Source organism: Coturnix japonica, chromosome 13 (assembly GCF_054131305.1).
Source record: "Coturnix japonica strain WE chromosome 13, WE-NBRP24, whole genome shotgun sequence".
In the NCBI taxonomy this organism is placed as follows: domain Eukaryota; kingdom Metazoa; phylum Chordata; class Aves; order Galliformes; family Phasianidae; genus Coturnix; species Coturnix japonica.
Genome location: NC_140675.1, coordinates 842,150 through 861,472, shown reverse-complemented (window position 1 = coordinate 861,472; position 19,323 = coordinate 842,150). Strand labels below are relative to the sequence as shown.

At 39.7% G+C, this 19,323-nt stretch overlaps 1 protein-coding gene across 1 annotated transcript in view; it reads right to left on the bottom strand.

Moving 5' to 3' along the window:
- The window catches only part of LOC146758533 (cytosolic carboxypeptidase 4-like), a 261,669-nt gene that overhangs the window by 32,921 nt on the left and 209,425 nt on the right, over window positions 1-19,323 (bottom strand). Inside the window, exons 3-5 of the mRNA XM_085514547.1 lie at window positions 8,046-8,175; window positions 3,556-3,687; window positions 237-413 (exon numbers count right to left, since the gene is read on the bottom strand). Of these exons, the coding sequence (XP_085370673.1) occupies window positions 237-413; window positions 3,556-3,687; window positions 8,046-8,175 (439 nt within the window). The remainder of the gene's footprint in view (window positions 1-236; window positions 414-3,555; window positions 3,688-8,045; window positions 8,176-19,323) is intronic.

Sequence of the window (19,323 nt, the reverse complement as noted above, 5' to 3'; positions counted from 1 at the left end):
TCACTGTCAAATGAAACCTCGTAGCAAGGAACCTACTTCCCTGGCATGGAAGATTAAAAGTGAAGGATCGTGGAAGGATTTAACTGAGAAGAAACTCAGTAGAATGGCTACACTTATATTATAGAAGGAAGCTGGCAATACCAAACAGCATAAAAACAGCACTCTCTATTCTCCCAAGCTCATTAGACACACATTAGAAGGAGTGTGCCATGTAGTTCTTTGGAAGAGGTACTTACTTTGTAGAGACCATGGCTGCAGCCGCAGTACGTGCTCTCCATGGTGTAGCTCCTCAGCACACCCATTTCTTGCCATACCACCACCCGGGCTGTTGACTCGCGGGACTTTTCTACAAGGAAGCTGCAGCTGTTCATGACAAATGCAGGGGCCACTTTGTCCAGGATTTTAGGAAGAGTCTATAAGAAAGTATCAGCAATGAGAAAATGAATCAAACAGATGTACATGCATTTATATCACAAATACATCTACAAGAGGCCTATGCTGTTTAAAGCGCGTATCACCAAAGCTACCTGTAGAAACTGTCACTGTGATAGTTCCAGTTAGTGCCAAACTGGACTCATCTTCATCCCAAGTGAAATCTTCATATTCTAATGTTTTGTTGTGTTTGTTTGTTTTTTTGTCCCCAGTCACAGACAAAAATGCTGTAAGTACATTTGGTACATCCCATCCAAAATGATGTCTTTGCACATCCAATAGTTTTGGACTGCTGAAGTCACTTATGAAGCTTTATTTTTTAAGCTGCTTCAACATTAACTACATTTTCCTGTTCTGCCTAGAGGGCTGCAGTCATAGCTCAGCACACAATGTTTCCATTCTTTCCTTTCCAGCTCCTCCTCACAATTTGACAAGGGATTCAGCTATAGGAGGAATTTTGTTTGAACACAGCACACAGCAAAGAAGGGGAATGCATAATCCCACTGAAGGTCACAGATAATTATAGGAAAATAGAGCTTAGCATTTAACTATCTTGCATTGTGAAATAAACCAAACTATTCTCATCTGGGATCAAATGGTACATTGAATGCACTCTGTATAGAAAGCGGCAATAAAGAGTAAATATGAAAATTCAGTAAAATTACCTCTTAGCTCTGAGTGATTTTCTTATTCTAGAAATCATTTTTCTCAACAGCAGCCTATAAACACTGCTAATACACAGCGCTATCAAATATTTCTATCAGTGTGGATGCAACACTTCTTCATGCTAACTGTAAAAGTATATACTAGATACCTTAACACTAGGTGTACTCGGTGTAGAAATTGGGCATTTACATACAAAAGCACATATGTGCATATAAACCTTTGTGCTTGCATCCCAGTACATGCCCAAAGACCATCCAGTGAAGAGCTTGTAAAATAAGAACGTTCATTATTTCTTTGATGACAGCTTTCTTAAACTTCTGAATGGAATGGAATCATACAGAAGGAGTTTCTGCTCATTGCTAATGGCATTGACCCTCAAATTTCATTCAGTTTGGGCAGTGAAAGCCAACCAGCTAATTTCACTTTCCAATAACAATCAGTGAAACTGATTGATTCTAAGCAATTCTAGTTCCACTCTGTTGAGCTTTACATCACAGTTCTGTACAGGACTGCTTGGTTTCATCAAAATTGAGAAAATAACATTTAATAGCTGGTCTTCTCTTAAAGGATGACTGACGCAGAATATAAAATCTTTGGCCTAAACTGTTCTGCAATATCCACTGCAAACATCATAATCATACATACCTCTGTAATAAGAAAGTAAATGTTATTTTCAGCATATCCAATCTATAGCTATGAATGGACCCTACCAGTTCTGTAAGGTACAGACATAAAGATCTATAAGGTCCATTCATCAGCAGAAAAAAACCTTGTGAACAGATAACTGGAACAAAGCGAGAGATTACATTTCAAACCTGAGACCAGCATGAGCCTAACTCTTAAGTCAAGATCTACAGTGTGCTATTAAGAACTACAGCATTCCTTTTCCTGGGAGAATACCGAACAGAGGAATCTTTAAAATTGATTACTTGCTCTGAACTAAACATCCACTGCTTCTGAATTGCCCTCAAAGTACAATTTGCTGCAAAATATTATGATTCCGAGCAACACATCCAGGTTTTCCTGGAGCTGGGTTAAAAATAAAGCACAGTCACCCAAACAATTATAATCCTGAACACAATCATGAGATCCAGCTAAACTGCGTGTGAAGGTTCAGATAGTTTTCATTCTGTCCTTATCTGAAACAGCACACAGATTTTTGTAAATATATGCTATGAAGTACCATAATCAGATCTCTAATCCAGTTTAGTTTTTAAAACAATTGAAATTATATGCATAATCAGTCTTCTATATTTGATTAAATAAAAACGCTGGCAGGTAACAGTAATGTCTCTGTAGTCAGGACTCATTTAGAAGCATTATCAAATCTGAATTTAATATTCCTTTCATTTTACCAGCTTTCACTGGATTTCACACTAATAGTTCTTTCCCCTCTGCTTTTCTCATTAATTACCTTTCAATTGTATTTCTGGGAGGGTGAAAACGCATCTTTTCAAAGGATTCTTTTATGACAACACATTACTTTAACCATGCTCCCTGTCTCTCATACAGCTGGATTTAGCATGCACAAAAACGGGGGTGCTGCCCATGTCCATAAACCTCCGTTCCCATTTGGTCAGAATGGAATTAGGATTCTTTACTGAGGTCCCTTCAGAGATTACTGTCAAAGGGGCCTGGAATGGTGATTAAAAGGAGAAATCCTGAAGTTGGGTTTTCCAATGTCAATGCTACGCATGTCATCTGAGGCCAAGTATTAGGAAGTAACAATGCCTCTTTCTCCCACGAATCAAGGGCTACAGCAAAGGCTGTTCAAAAATCACAATTTTCTTGAGGTATTTTGCTCATGTTTTTGGGAAGTAAATACATGGAGAGCAGGATCGTCCCCAATTACTCATGGGAGGAAGGAGAGAAACTTCCCATATTTTGCAATCACAAAGCCTTTCATCTAGGCCACTGCAGATTCTTGGACACCCTTGGAGGCTTGCTCTTGGTTTCTTCATTGCAGATTCAAGACAGGCACCAGATGCTGAAAGCAGCATTTGAATTCTGTTTGTGTAACAGTGAACTATCCTCAGCCTTTTCAAGCCCACTGATTTCAAATACAACAAGCGATGTTCTGACTGTAAGCACCCTTCCTGTTTTTCCTTGTGAAACAAGTGTTTCCACGGGGACTTCTCGTGAGTTGAGGGTGAGAGAAGCACATGTATACTTGGAACTTATAAAACACAAAAATACAACATTTCTATTAGTCAGCGGCAGTGACAACAAAACAGCATCTTAATGAAATGAATTAGAGATCCACCTATTGACAATATTCTCGCAGATATCTGGTGCATGAAGATAGTAGGAATCATTTAAACTTTTCTGGATCTCTACTCCTCTGCTGCAAGACAAGTTTGCACCTACCAACAGAACTTGTGATCTGACCTCATCTTAAAGAGGGATGTAGGTGCACATATATGCCAACAACTGTAGAAAGGAACAAAGCAGACCTACCCTGTAGCCAACATCTTCTGTGATAACTGCTGTGTCGACCACGCAACCTGCTTGCCACAAGGTCTCTTTGATACTGCAACCATAGAGGAACACATTCTTTTTCTGGGAGTGTCCATGGTAGTCACAGAACACCTAGGGAGGAAAGAAAGGCAAAATCTGTAATACTGAAGTAAGCTTTGTGGTTCTTCACAACAGACACTATAAATACTAGAGGATTGTATGTGAGGAATTACACCTTTGTCAGTGCTCTTCAGACAAACTCAGAGCAGAGCTCTGGGCCAAGCCTATAATCAGTGTCAAACTTTGTTAGTCAGCCGTACCTCGTTTTACCTATTGGAACTGACATGATCTCATGAATCCAGTGTCAACACCGGTGCATTTCTGTCCACAGCAGAAATAAACATGACATCTGTGCAAGATTCCGTGCCAACCGAGGAACCTGAGAGTTCATGGTAACTTATGATACAACGGAGCAATTTGTTGGGCTCCTCTGACTTCTCAACTCTAGCATTAGCCTCAGGAGATTTTAAAACTGCACCTTTTGCCAGCAATTAATCACCTTGGCTTCTTTAAACACAAAAACTGTGCTACACAATGTTTAGGAAAATGTAATTGTGCAGTTGTGTAAAAATGTATTGTATGTGGTCAGATACTTACATGAATTCCTGGACATAAAGCACGGGACATTATCTTTGTCAGACAAATAATCTGATTCCACACAACGCAATGTATCTATTTAATCCATCTCTCATGTCAGCTATCATATAAACTAGGTACAAGGTACATTCCAGGTTTTAATGGAAGTTTTGATTGCCTTCATAGGCACATATCAACTTTGATAAAAATGAAAATCACGATTTAATGACCCAAGAGGAAAATATTGACCCAAGTGTTAAATAATAATCAATCTCATTGCCCTCCGGAATATGAAGTCAATATAGACACTGCTGTTACATATATTCTCCATGTCTTTATCAGAAACATTCAGAAATCCAGCAGTGAAAAGACAAGGATTTCTAAAGAGAAGAAATTGGTTTGTTTTAAGGCAATATTCATTGCCGATTAGAAAGGAACATCGTGATATCATTTAAATAGTTTTCTGAGGCATCTATCAGAGACAAAGGGACAGGTGTCATAAGGTAGGGAAGCACTGTGGATCAATTAAAAAGATGAGGAAGAAAGATACATATTCTTATATAAACATAGACAGGAGGAGAGAAACAGATGGAATAGATCAACTTCTTCCACCAACTGTTAAGGCAAGTTTTACCCTAGTATGCTTGTTTAGTAGTTATACAGTAACTCAGTTTAGCTGCAGCCAGTCAGGAAGTTTAATTACCTAAGGAACTGAGCATTTAAATTCCTCCAGCTGCTCTGACAAGCTGCACGTTGATTGGAGATGCTAAGACACTCACACGCAGATTCATCCCACAAGTCCTAGTTAACAGGACTGCTATAGCCACAGAACATCCTGAGTTGGACAGGACCTGTAAAAGGATCACCCAGTCCAACACATGGGGCTTATGCAGTCCTACACTTCAAGCAACTGCCTGAAAAACAGGGAATTATCCCATAAAGCCCCCTTCTAAACAGCTGCATTTATTGGTTCTTTTAATGACAGGCATTTTTCCAGTTAGCGTTCCATCTATGCTTCCAGCAATACAGTCATAGATTAGTTTAACCACAGGTACCAACTAGAATTTACTCCTATGAATATCAAAGAAGGTTTTATAGCTGTGGTTCTATTTTGAGGCAGAGATCCCAGCTCAACCAGGTATCAATTACCTGCCAATTTACAGAATTACTAACATGCAAGATGCATATATTATTACCTAAAAGATTACTTATCAGAAACCACACAGGGATGATCAGCTGCTCAGATAGCTGTGCTGCCTGATAAGCAGGAGGTCCATAATTCTGCATCTCAAGAGTGAATCCTTAAGTGACAAGTCTGGAACAAGCCTTCCATATTAGTAAAGCATTGTAAAAGCCAGGCTCTGTAACACCACTATTTCATGCCATGGGATGAATCCATGACTGCCACCCACCTCCACAGCAGAGAAGTCAACACTACTGGAAATGTTTCCATTCCATTTGTGTATCATATATACCTACATTTTAATTAATTTTACTGAGCACTGCAGTTATTCTCAATGTTTATGACAAATCGTTTTGTTTTTGTTTTTACAATGCATTCTTCTGCTCTATTTTTATTCTACAGAGTAGCTCAAGCCTCACCACTCAGCCAAGACAAAACTGTATTTTATAGTTGCAGCACCCAATGAAGAACTTTCCTTGGGTTAAGCCTGGGCAACCACAAGGTAAACTTGAGACCTACCCACCCCTTTTTTCTCTCTATCCTTCTTGTACAGCTGTGACACCAACACACAGTCAAATTCCAAGTCTGGTGTTCACTGGGGTATGACTCAAGACACACATGCAAATTTTTATCTATTTAAAGTAATGTGCCAGCACTGAGCACCACAAAGGTAAGGACTGCTTTCAAACTCAAAAACAATCCCCCTCATGACTCACAGAATCAGGAAGCTTTTAAAACAAAGGAAAAGCAAGACAGAAAATGGATGCAAATACTCTTTTTTTTCCTTAGTAGCTTCGTGAGAGGACCCAATCTCAGACTGCTGAGGTAGACACGTTTAGGATGCTTTGCTCACAAAAAGCTATGTACTTGCAGTCAGATTCTGTTTCCAACCTTGATAGAATATCTCAAAAAGCAAACACCGCTTTGTGTCTCCTGGTCCCTAACAGCATCTTCCTGTCCCCTCCAAAAGTAACTTGCTCTTTGCTGCAGCTTGATCCCTCTGTAAGAGCTACACTTTTCCTGTTGCATCCTGCAAGTGCACTGTCAACTGTAATTCACAAACTGCACATTTCCTCACCACGAATGCTCAAGGGGAAAAAGCAACATCTCTTTCCCCTTCAGTCCTAGCTGCTCCCAAGCTTAGCTCTCTGATACTCCCGCTGCTCTCAGTTGAAAAGAAACCACCCTCAGTGGAGAGTTGCAATACTACAGCGTATCCAGCCCCTTCTTTTACTAGGGTTTCCAAAACCAACAAGAGAAGCAAAAATAAATAAACAAATAAAGCACTTAGATGGCTGTTTTCTATGGCTGAAGTTACCAATTAAAATGGGTTTGGTTTGAAAGGCCGCTAACTTTAAAGTTATTTCCTTTTCACTTTCAAGAAGCTTTCCTTTCCTTTGAAGAAACTGCTTGCGCATCCCCAAGATAAATTAAACTAATTCACTCCACAGAAATCATTTGGCTATCAGTGAAATTGCCTTCATGGCATCTTGGCAGTGAGTGCAGGGCAGAAGAAATCCAGCTTCTTCTGGAGTTGGGAAAAGACATTTGCGAGCATGTATAAACCAAAATCAATGTACTCTTCAAAGGCAAAGAAAAAATCAGTTTACCACGTCTGACATACTGCCTGTGAGTGAGAGACATGATACGATCAATAGTCTTACTTCACTCAGCAAGATGAAAACTTCCACTGGGCGCATGTTCAACTTCATGCATCTGGATGTGACAGGGATGGTTATGATAAATTTAAATTAAAAAGGCCCAATACGATTAGCACAATAAAACAAAACTGATCAGATGTAGCTCAAAACCCAAAGAAAATGTAGGTGGAATAAACTCTCAGATACAAGCTGAACTTCCAGTAGATTCCTTGGAGTGCAGAGCTCGATGTCAGGGCTGTCATTTAGGCCAAAAATAGCATATTTCCACAAATATTCACCTAAAGAAACTCACAGACATTTTCACCTTGTCTGAGGATTTTCTCATCAAGACCAGAGTGAACAGTGCATCTTAGGACATTTCCTGCCTAACTGGGGCTATAAGAAGCCAACTTGCTGTTCCATCCACTTCCATTCTGTTCATCAACATTTGAAACCATCAGTGTTTTTTTTTTATCCTGAGGTCTCAGAACTATTCATTCTGTTGGGCATCAAGACCGAACAGATGGGGACAGATCCCAGACATATGCCAGTAGTATCACCCCTCATGAACTTCCGGTAGTTCCCCCAAAAAGTCATTTTCTTCTCACTGAAGCAGCAGAAAAGTTCAACCATTTTGAAAGCTAACTTGTGTTTCTCTGATTGCACAGATTGCTCCAGTTTGGGCTTTTGCATGATCCATTCAGACTATGTCTTCACAGAATTTCTCCTGTCATTGCCAGAAAGATAACAATAACTTACTAACAATATCTAGTTTAGCTGAAGTACTTTGAGGATACTAAGGAGCTGTAAGGAATTTGTATTCACTCTGCAGGTGCACGAAGACTCTGAAGTTTGGAGTTGGTTAGAAGATTCAGTAGATAACCCAAGACTTTCAAAAACACCCCACAATGATGAAAGTATAGCGGTATAGTATGCTTTCCACATCTCTAACCATAAAACAGGGCTGTTGACACAACTGCAATAATCCATCTGCGTGCAATAACCCATAGAAGATACAGGGAGTTACTCACCACAGGGGCCCGGTTGATGCTGCGCAGATAATACAGAAGACCTTTGGTGTGGTAAATTGTTGGATGGAGCTGAGAACTGGGAGTCAGCCACTGCCTGTTCAGATCATCTCCACTCAAGGAACAACGGTGGCTGAAATCACAAAGCAACACATCACAAACAAAAGTTGATTCCAAAGAGTTCCTGATTCTGGCAAGACCTGGCACAAAGATGGGGAATGCCAATTAAAACACAGATCAAAGACTTTTAACACTGGGTTGGAATGAATCAACAGTCGCTACATTTCAGAGGTGCGTACCACCATGCAGATTTTATCATCCCCTTTCCTTCCAGAATTCAGACAGTTACAGCCCTGAAAATAAATGCAGATTTTCCTTTACTTAAGTACATACACAATCAGGACCACTTACAAACAAAATTACCTTCGGAAACGCTCTAAATTCTGCGCTATCTACAAAACTCACCCAGCTTACGTGCACAGCAAAGGCTTCTCAAAACCTCCACAGCAAATAAGTACATCCAACTCCTACTCATTCTAATTGAAGACAGGTGCTTGAATCTCTTCGACCAGCCTGAAATATGTATGCACTTAAATGAGATGAGCTGGATATCTCATTTAAGCTCCTCCGCTCATGAGAAATGTAGCTATCTGAAGCACATCAAGAAGATCTTGATGCATGCTACATCATTATGTGGAACAATTACCTAGATTCACTGCAAAGACTGGATAAAAAGCTAAATAAGGATCCTAGATTTGCACTGAGAAAGTGTTTTCATTAGTTGGATTGAAAATATTCTGCTCCTGACTCAGTGATCAGTGAAAAAATCTGCAGGATATTTGATTGTAAGGAGCAGCACATCATTGTACAATTTTGCAGAATCTGACTAATTTCCCTCATTAGTGATTGTGTGCACTGCAGAGCCTAATTATTGTAAGTACTGGACAAATTTCTAGCTACAGAGTTACATCCAGCTTTGCTGTTCCAGCCTCCTAGTCACAGAATAAGTACAGATGTATTCCTGGGGACACAATCTGGCGGTCTGAAGATAGAATCTCGCATTGCAACTGGGGTGCATTGCATCCAGCGTTATCAGTGAGCCTTGCAAATAATGCTTGCAGAAAAAAGGTCTTAAGGCTGGAATACTTCAAAAAATACTAGATACAATGGAGAACTGGTTAAGAAAGGAAAACAAAGAAACAATAAAATCCACTAAAAATGTCATACGTTTCTAATGGAGAAAAACAAGGTCTCTGATGCCATCTTGGGGTTTCTGGCAACATCACAAGACTCATTCTGACTTTACTCTAGTTTCAGTGTTACCTGAATTCCCTTTTTTCCTCATAACCCACAGCTGCTACATTGCTCATTCTGAAAGCTGAAAAATATTGCCAGTAACAAAAGCATGAGAAGTCACTGAATGCTTCTACCAAATATTCTATGTAAAAACATGACCGTTTCTGTTATGTTTCTTAATAGCCCTTCAGGCAAAGTTACCTGCAGGCTCACCTTTCCTGACCTGCAAGAGAACAGATGCTCAGCTGAGATTTACAAGTGTATTTCTGCCAAGAACTTGTGTGCATACACAGTTTCCTTCCAGCAGGCGTAACTCCATTCTAAAAGTCACTAAACAAAAAGCCAGTTTGTAAATATATATATAAATTATTCTTCTTTCTGAACACAAGAAGAAATTAGATGTTCTCTTAGAAAAGGAGGCAAGAAAAACTAATCGATCCTGTTGCATTGCAGTGTTTCTCATTGCAGCATTAGATTCTGCTATGGACTGTGGTCTGGAATGTAGGGCTGGTTCACAAGCACATCTTGTACACAGCATGCTGACATGTTCATAGGTCACAGTACCCTCACTCTTCAGTCTTTACTCTGCCCATGTTGCAATTTACCAATTCCATCATTCTGATACAAAAGGAGGTTCTTCCTAGAGGAGACTCTATGACAGTTCAATTGCCCCATGACATTCACAGGCTAATTTATAATGGAAGGAAGGTAAAATCTCACCAAGAAGGCAAGAACTGGGAGGCAGAGTTCAGTTTTGTCCTCCAGTGATTAGTATCTTCGCTCATTCGAATGACCTTTAGATATTAGCCCTCTGCCTGGCAGCCTGTAGCCATAGCTCTGAAGGAGATGCAGAACTTTAATTAAATTATGAGACACTGATTTTTCCAACCTCGCTCACTCCCTCTGACCATACTGTTATAGGCTGTTTATTTTTGGAGATCCCCACCAGCTCTGTTCCCTTGCTCCTTTCCTCCTTCTCTTCCTCTCCTAATAGCGATGACATTCGCAGATAATGGTTTTGTCCGTTATGCTCTGCATCCAAGGGTGAAGGTAAAATATTAAGCTGATCTCAAGTGCTGATAGCAAATAAAGAGACTGGAAAGCTGAGACTGGCTTTCTACATTTGGCAAGATTTAATGAAATTCACTTCTCAAACCAAAGGCATTTCTCACAACGTAGTTCCAAGCTACTGTATTTGCTTTAAGTGCTTTATGTCTTCTCTCCTTTGCAGCATTAGTGAGACTACGTGACAGCCTGGATGGGACTCCCAGCAGCTCAAACCAAGTGATGAAAATGTTTGCCACAAGGAATTCCAATAGAGTAAAGGAAACCCCACCTCTACCTCTAAACAGATTACCCGTAATTAAATTGTATTTCTCTTGCTCACAAGTCTGATGCTTTGGATTGAACTTCTGTTATAGCTCTACCTCCTTTTCTACCTTTAAACAGTTCTTTGACGGGGGTCAGCATGTGGGACAGCTGTTAGCTGCCTCCTGGGGTACTGCTTGACTACCAGAGCACAGAAAAAAGGAAACTATTTGCTCCTTTGTTCTACATAAGAACTGAAGTGGCTCCATTAAACGTTCGGCCACAACCTTTGAGATACACGATCCATTAGTGCTACTGTAGAAAGGATCAGTTCCACAATTTGAAGTAGTTTGTGCAAATATCACACATCTCTCCCACCAATCAAGACCAAACACTTTTGACCTTCTCCTCCAAGCAGACTCTGGGGCTGTAACGTTTCTGTAAGTAGTTCTAGAATAACTCAGGAAAAGCCACAGAGCTGGTAGAAGATGGGACCCTCAAAGCATAACTAAGGTGTTCTAAAAACGTACGTAGCCAGAAAACACTGCCACAGTGATCCACAGCAAAGCACCCAGCACTCACAACTGTCTGAGGAAAGAAACGCTTGGGTTGTCTGCCTTTCAGATATACTAGTGCCATGCAGCCCTGGAAAATGAACAGAAAGTAGTCAAGCCCACACCCTGAAGCAAAGATTTGATGGAACACGCTCAGCTCTCCTGTGACTGGCTGTGAGCAAAGAAAACTCAACCACAGGTGAATTTGTTGATGACTGTTGGTTTCAAATATCAGTACACATCATCAGTAATACTCCTGCACCTCTGCAAGCCGCACCTCTAAAGATGTATAAAGGCAGGTAGTCATTCTGAACTGCAAATGGGAGAACTACTCTAAAAAAGCCAGATCCTTAACATCTCAAATTGATACACCACAGTCATAAAGATGAGGTTGAGTTTTCTCTTCTGAATACACAGGCAGTAAATGCACTTCTAAGAGAAGCATTAGACCTTGCTCTGAAGGCAGGGACACCTCACAGAGAGTTAATGAGAAAGAGGTTAAGTTGCTAAAGCACGGACCTATTCAGTTAAAAACAGAATGATATTTTAAGTCTGTTTGCAATTTTAAGACCTTGCTTTTAATCTTGTACCTCGAAGTCTGACATCAAGTTTTAATGAAGATTCATCCTCTTTTTTTCTCTCACCCTTAGGTCTGCTTGGTTTAAGAGCAAAGCAAAAGATCCCTGAGCGCCTCAGCTTCCAACTGTACTGAATTCTGAAATGTCTTTGGACTGGGAGACATGAACTAGTCCTAACCCAAGGCTGATATTGTCAACAGAACCCTTCAGTTGGCTGCTGTAAGACTGGTTCGATGCCCTGCATGGAAAGAAAAATGAGAGGGGAAAAAGAGAGAAGGGAACACATGGGGAGGAGAGGGGAAAAAAGAAAACAAACACCAAAAAACAAAACAAACCAAAACAAAAAAAAAACACTAAAACAAAAGGGAAAAGGAAATATGAAATAAAGACATGGGGGGGATAAATGTAATGCACAAGATATTAGACCAGGAAGAAAGCGAGAAGTGGAAAGAGAGGAAAGTCACTTTTTAAAGAAAAGATGTTGCTGTGCTTGGAAGATAAAATGATTCAAAATCTCCTGTCCATTACAGATAAATGGAAAGACAGGGCCCATCATATCAAATGAATGATGTCAGGACTGATAATAACAGCACCTGGGGCACAGTGAACTATGAAATCTAAAGGGATGCATTGTGTTTGATATGTAGAGAGCAACATCACCATTCACTGTGCATCTTAAAAGCAGACAGCAGTACCAGCACAGGATAAGAATATCTATAAAGGAAAGTAGGCACAAGTAAACATCAGGATGCCGTTGAACAGCGTGTGGCAGCCTCAGACAGACACAGCATGCTGGACTTATAAATAACTACTGCTTACCCAGGATGGAAGCAAGAGGAATATTTGCATTAAGGTGTTTTGGTCTTGCAATTAAGAAAGCTCAGATCAACCTGAGATGTGAGTACATGTGGAGAGGGCAGGTGGAATCGTGAATTTTCTTGATTGTTAACCTTTTCAGAGAACAAGGCAGTGATGTTGGAAAGCAGCAGAACCAGTAAAGCCCTCCCTCATAATTAAAAGGAAGATGTGACAGAAATAGAATTATTTTTTTACAGCCTGAAGTCCATGCGCTGGAACTGACTACATTCACCATACATTTATTCCATGGAGATGCTCATCCAATGCCATCTAGTCGTTGCATTACAGCATTGCCCTGCGATGTCTATGGTCATTCTAGAAACAGGAAGCCCCCACAACAACAGCAATATTGGAGGCTTTAAACTGTGTGCAATCCAATGAAACACCAGCTTATGGCAACTAACAGTCTTCCATTTTCTGAAATATCTGCCTTAATTGCATTAGAGAAATGTTGAAGTACTGAGTACTGCTTCGTAGAGCTCTTCATATAATCCATTTCATTTTATAGCAGATAAATATACAGATAAGCACTACAGGACTCTACAGCTGGAATCAAAGATGGGGAAAAAGAGGGCAAGGTGTTTTCCTACTGTGCTCTGGGCTGCATCATTAATTTCATAGTGAAACTTCTTTCCCATCATTTAAGTGAGCTGCTTAAAGTTCCCTCTGGGATACCTCACTTGGGCATCTTGGCAAGCCACGGGGTTTCACTGAAGAAATGTGATCCCTTCCCCATTTACTTCAAGAAACAAAGGGGGCAATGTTCTTTCTTTGTTCAGGGATTGAAGTTACCAGATTTTCATTTGTTCACAGTGAAATATAGGTGAATATCTGCAAGGCATATATACAGGCACCAATGACCAAAGCAGTTTCCATCCACATTACTGCAGCTAACAATTCACTACTGATCATAGCTTATCTCTTAGATGACACTCGTACTATCTGGCTGCCAACCAACTGAACAAGGCCACTGGAAAGATCCTGACCACTTTAGACCACTGCTGCTCAAAGACTTTTCCATTTCAGCACAGATTAATGAATCCATGATGCGTTGTACTTCCTCTTGAGCAAATGGTGTTCTAAAGCACCACTCCATCAGCTTCTTCTTGCCTACCCACATCAGAGCATTGATGCTAATTAGCATAACGAGCCTTCAGAGTTTCACCTTCTACATCTGACTGATTTTTTTTACAGTGGACAATTCTTCCTTCCCAAGATAAATGATTTAGTCTGTGCTTTCTCCTTTTGGTCCGTGTAACTGTGTCTCTGTCCTTGTTCTGATAGGAGAGTTCCTTTTCTCTCAGCGGACACATTTCATTAAGCCGCACTTTGTCACAAACCAGTTAGACACAGAATGAGATCTGCATCATTCCCAGCTAACACTGTCAATGTCATAATCAAATGAGACAAGAAGTTCACATGACCTACTGAAAAGGTGAGTTAACAGCCTTATCACAGCTAAACTACCTCCTCAGTTCCACATGAAAGGACGCTCATCAGATTTCTACTATTTTAGCTGCAACAACAGTAACTATCAAATATGAGAACAAATTCACCTGCAGTTGGTGACACTTTGCACTGTCATTTATGAGGAAAATGCAAGTTATGATGATCTGTACTGTTTTGTGGAGGAGTAAATAAGGATTCAGGAAGCACCTAAAAACTGAAAGTTTCTTGACACCTACCATGAGATTGAGTCATCTTTAGACCCTTTTTGCAACAACTTCAAATACTTTCTCACTGGTAAGAAAGCCCAAAACAGAATTTTTAGTCACTAGTTCTGACTGGAAAAAGTAATTTTCAACTCAAGATTTTTCTTTTAACAAGTACCTGCTTCCTGCTGGAAATCATAGCTTTTCCTCAGCTCATTCTCTTCAAAACTTGGAGTTTTCCATCAAAACTTCAAATTGGCCAGTTCAGAATGTTAAACTGTTTAAGAGATGCCCTCAGCATATGGCAGAATATGTGCACTTAAGGATTCTAAGGTACTCATTCTTCTCTGCCAAAGCGCCTCTTTGTCTGGGCCACGTGTCCTACAACACAACTTAAAGCGCTGACAACACTAATTCAGTAAGATGCACAAATTAAGATGCAGCAGGGGAGGCAGGTGAAGCCAGGACAACGGGACAGCCAAGCAACTCCCAAATGGCACTGCAATGACATTTCCAAATGGAAATGATGTTTTTAAATGGGAAGATTTGGCTCCAATTTTGACTATTACTCATTGAAAAGCTTAAGTTTACCATGGGGAGAAAACAGTTCTTTAAGACAGCCTCATCCTCCTACAAACTCTTTCAGCAGATCCTAATTTTGCAGGCACAAATATTGAAAAGTGAAGACACTCATGCAACAAGGTAGCAAATCAGTGAAAAATTAAGACCAGAACCAGAGGTTTCAAGACAAAGGACTGAATAACTAACATTTTACTTTTGAAGTAATGTCCTTCAGCCTGCTTCTAAGTCTTGCATTGTTCACTTTCTTAATTTAAATATGGTTTACATTCATATACCTGAAGAAAGGTTCTTAACTGACTTAAGCTAATTGCTCACATATGGATTGCATTAATTGAGTTGATTTAAATATCGGGTAGTTATATCAGTGCAATCTCCATATACAAATGAACACTAAGAAATACATTTTCCAGATGACTGTTCTAAAATTTAAACCCAACTAAGTGACACATAAGAGCAAAGTGTGGCATCATAGATCAATAATAAGAACTACAAGCAGAGCCTTGCGTAGAGGCCAAGAATAAAAAATAAATAGAATGTGCAGAGATACCTTCAGATCTGTTCAATTTTCCTAGGATCCTTATGCAGCCCCATAGTCCAGTAGGTAGCACTCATTCCTACAGGCAAGAGCGAACTGAAGATGTTAATTAGAATGGGAGGAAAAGACCTCAGAACAGATGCTACGAATCAGAAATATTCTGCTAATAAGTTATAGAATAATTGGAGTAATCCAAAAACATTGTCAGTGAGTGCTGAAGAACCGTTGCACTTTTGTTTCAGTAATGAGAGTAATGAAACAAACACTGCACAAGGACTGTGGTCCAAGATATTATGATACAGTTCCCTTCTGGACCATCACTAACATCATCCTGGTCTAATCATGTTCAGCATCATCTAAAAGGTTTTGTCCAGCTTGTAACATCCCGCTTCCTGCTAGTCATTGATCAGGACATTGTGCGCCTACCTCAGAAGACAAACCAATTTTGGAAACCTAGAGTCCCTTTTCAGTTTGGGGCCTGCAAAGATCTGTGTATCAGACTTGTTTCAGCAAACTGACAGCAGCACGAGCAGAGATCTCAGTACATGAGACTGTGATGTGATTTATGCTGGAACTGACTGCAGGTTGACATATATGAAGACATACTATACTTCCTCCGTCAGTAAATTAGAGTACTGACAAAGCACCATTACCAGAAATATGCTGAGCGGTAGCTTATGAAATAACACAAACCCAAGAACACAGTTTGTCAACCACCCTCTCCATGGCAGGCACAGTTAAAGAAAGTAACACTAGACTTTGCTAATCACTCACATTGGAGGAGCTTTCCCTTCTTTCTTCCTACTTTTCTCCCTTTCTTTTTACAGTCACGCCTTAAAACCAATATGATTGTGATCATATTGCTACTGATGCCTACAGCTCCACTGGAAATGCCCGCTATAACAGGATATATACACTGTTGTGTGACGATGCCTACTAACTTCACAGGCTACTTGCATGACAAATACAATCTCCCCGCAATGAAGTAATAATTCCTCACAGGTTACTCAGCAATCATATACATGAATGCAAGCTTTTCCCCTTTCTGAACACAGAATTTCCAGCTCTGCCTGCCTAGTCCACTGAACAGTCACGAATTCCTATGAAACAATTTGATTTCTTTGCAATAAGTGTTCCTTTCTGTAGAGATAAGCAATAGTTACAGATCAGGTCTGTTTGCAATACAGTTTCCATGTCAAAATAGGAAAAAAAGCCAGAGCAAAACACTGAAAAAACAACAAAAGACTTATTTTCAAGTTATGCATTCCACCTGACTCTGAAGGGAAATGCATGTCTTCTATTGAACTAGACACGCATTCCATGCATCCTCAGAGATCAGGCAACCGCTGCTCTACCATCACTAGAAAAGCATCTGAGGGACTGATCTGTCACTGAGCAGAGTGAGCAGGCACAGATAAGTAAATCAGTTTGGGGTTATATCTGCAGATGCACTAAGTTGTTTTATTTACTTTCCCCCTATGCTTATGCACTACATGACTTCAAAGCTCAACTGAATGCTAATTCTGATACGAAAAGATGCACTAAAACAAATTGCACTTACGTAACTGCTCATCCAAGCACAGTGTCTCTGGGCACTGCACAATAGTAAAGTTAAACGAAGCATTCAATACCCACTTATTAAAATAAAGTATTCACTGGAGAAACCTGATGGGCTTGTAAATGTCTGCAAAACATTCAGGAAAAAAAAAAAAAATTAAAATATCCATATAAAATGCAGTAACTGATAAAATCGCTATAAAACAAAACAAAACAGACCCAATTCTCCAGGGAAACTCACATAATGGTGAGATTGGGCCAAGTGTTTAAGAGATGCCACGCAAGTGGTAAGTAAAGCTGGCACAGAAAAGTGAGGGCGCATAGAGAAAAATGAAGACTCCTAAGAAAAAGGATTTGAATTTGAGGGGAGATCTGCCTTAGAAACCAGGGCAAACACATTAAGTGCAGCAGTTTTGCTGGAAGATTCTAGTGGAAAAAAACAAAAGTCAAAGAAAAACTAGGACAGTAGATAGGAACAAATGTAAGCGGTTCTTATATACTTATGTGAGCAGAAATCTAAGCTGTTTTTTTTTTTTCCATAGCAATTGGCAAATTTTAATTGGGGGCTCGTACGATCAAAAAAAAATCCCTCTTGAAACAGATTTGTAAAGTGAAGTTACTTGAATTCTGAAATAAATGACCTGATTTTTCAAAATATGGAGCTACTCATCACTGCCTATTGAAGTTCAATAGAATTGCAAGCACTCAGCATCTTCCAAAGTCAGGAAATTCTTAACTAGCTTCCTAAAACATATTGGATCAGGGCAACTAATTTATGGTCCTTACTATTCGTTTTTATCTCTGTTCTTCAATTGAATCAGGAAGCTTTACGTATCAGAATATATCAGCAATATTCTAGAATGGAGGACACAGAACTTTTCCAAGTATTTTGGTGAGTTTCTGCATAGCTCTTCCTTCCCTTCCCTTGTTTTTAATGTATTGAAGTAGAGGAAAAATCTCTTGAAGGGTAATGAATTAAGGATATTTGGGCATCAATGGGTTTGAAGACACTTATGAAGAAAATCAATGATCGGCATCCAATTCTGGTAATAAAGCACTTAAAAAACTTTCAGATTAGAAGCACTGTCCTGCGTCAGTGAGTCAAAACCTCAGGTTCTGATCAAAAGCTGAAATAACTCACGACATAGCAAAGGGCAGCACAGTAAGCTCTCTCATTTAGACATGGAGAAAAGGGTACAAGATAAGAACACTAATAGGACCACTGGATCATTATAGCTCTTCTACTTCAAAGGTCCATGTTTAAAAGCTGATACAGTGCCACTAAACAACATGTGTCTGCTGGCTGCTCTACATGCTCAGTCACTAAACAAGGAGTAGGACCATACTGTCTACCTTTACTTAAGTTAACGACCGAGCACTACAGTTTTCTTCTCTCTAATACGAGAAACAGTTTTCATCACCTCATGGGTAAAGCAGGGTTTGCCCATGATTCTATGTTTTAATTCTTGATGGACCTTCCAGACCTAACAGGTGAATAACAGTACTGATTTATTGCTAAGTGCATCATACAGGGCAATACTACTTATGCCACGAAGGAGAAATTGTGCTAAGCACCAACTTTAAACCAAAAGAGCTTCAAAACTGCCTTCTAAAGACCAATATTTCATCACTGCAAAGAAACAACCTTAGACGCAACTTCCAACCATATTTTTCAGTGGAGGGCATCCATAGCATTTCTATCCACAGAATGACATGGAAGGGAAGTACAGGGGAATAAAATTCTCTGTTTGAAGATGGATTTGAAACAGAAACACGCCATGTGCTTAGAATCATAAATAGAGGCAGGAAGGCTAACGAGGCTCTGGAATATTTCTGATGTTATCTGATAGTGTTTTTCTTTTCTGAATTTCTCCAGGACTCCTTGTACTTTGAGCTATCCCGCCCCTCTCAGACCCAGGAGAGATTAAAGACTCAGCTGCATAACATTTAATCAATACCGATAAGCTCATAGAAATATCCTCTACAAAAATCAATGTGCAAATTCAAGTAGGCCATTCTGATCAACTGGAATAAATGTTGCAAATTATTTTGACCGTGGCTGTAAAAACACTGAGGAATAAACACCAACAAAGGAAAGACCTTAAGATCTAAGTTATCTTTCTCCTATATATATAAACAACGTAGTTCAGCTGTTACTGTTTGAATTTAGGTAAATTAGTGCTTTCTCAGCTTCTTATCTTTATAGTGTATTTGTAAGCAAAGTCATTGATTGCCTGAAGCAGAAGACCTAGAAAAAAACTTCAGCCTTCCACCTTTCTTGAACAACTTAATTCCAAATATATATAATTAATAGTGCTATATAGTGCTGTGAAATGCTAAATATCTTTAATTCTTCTTAAG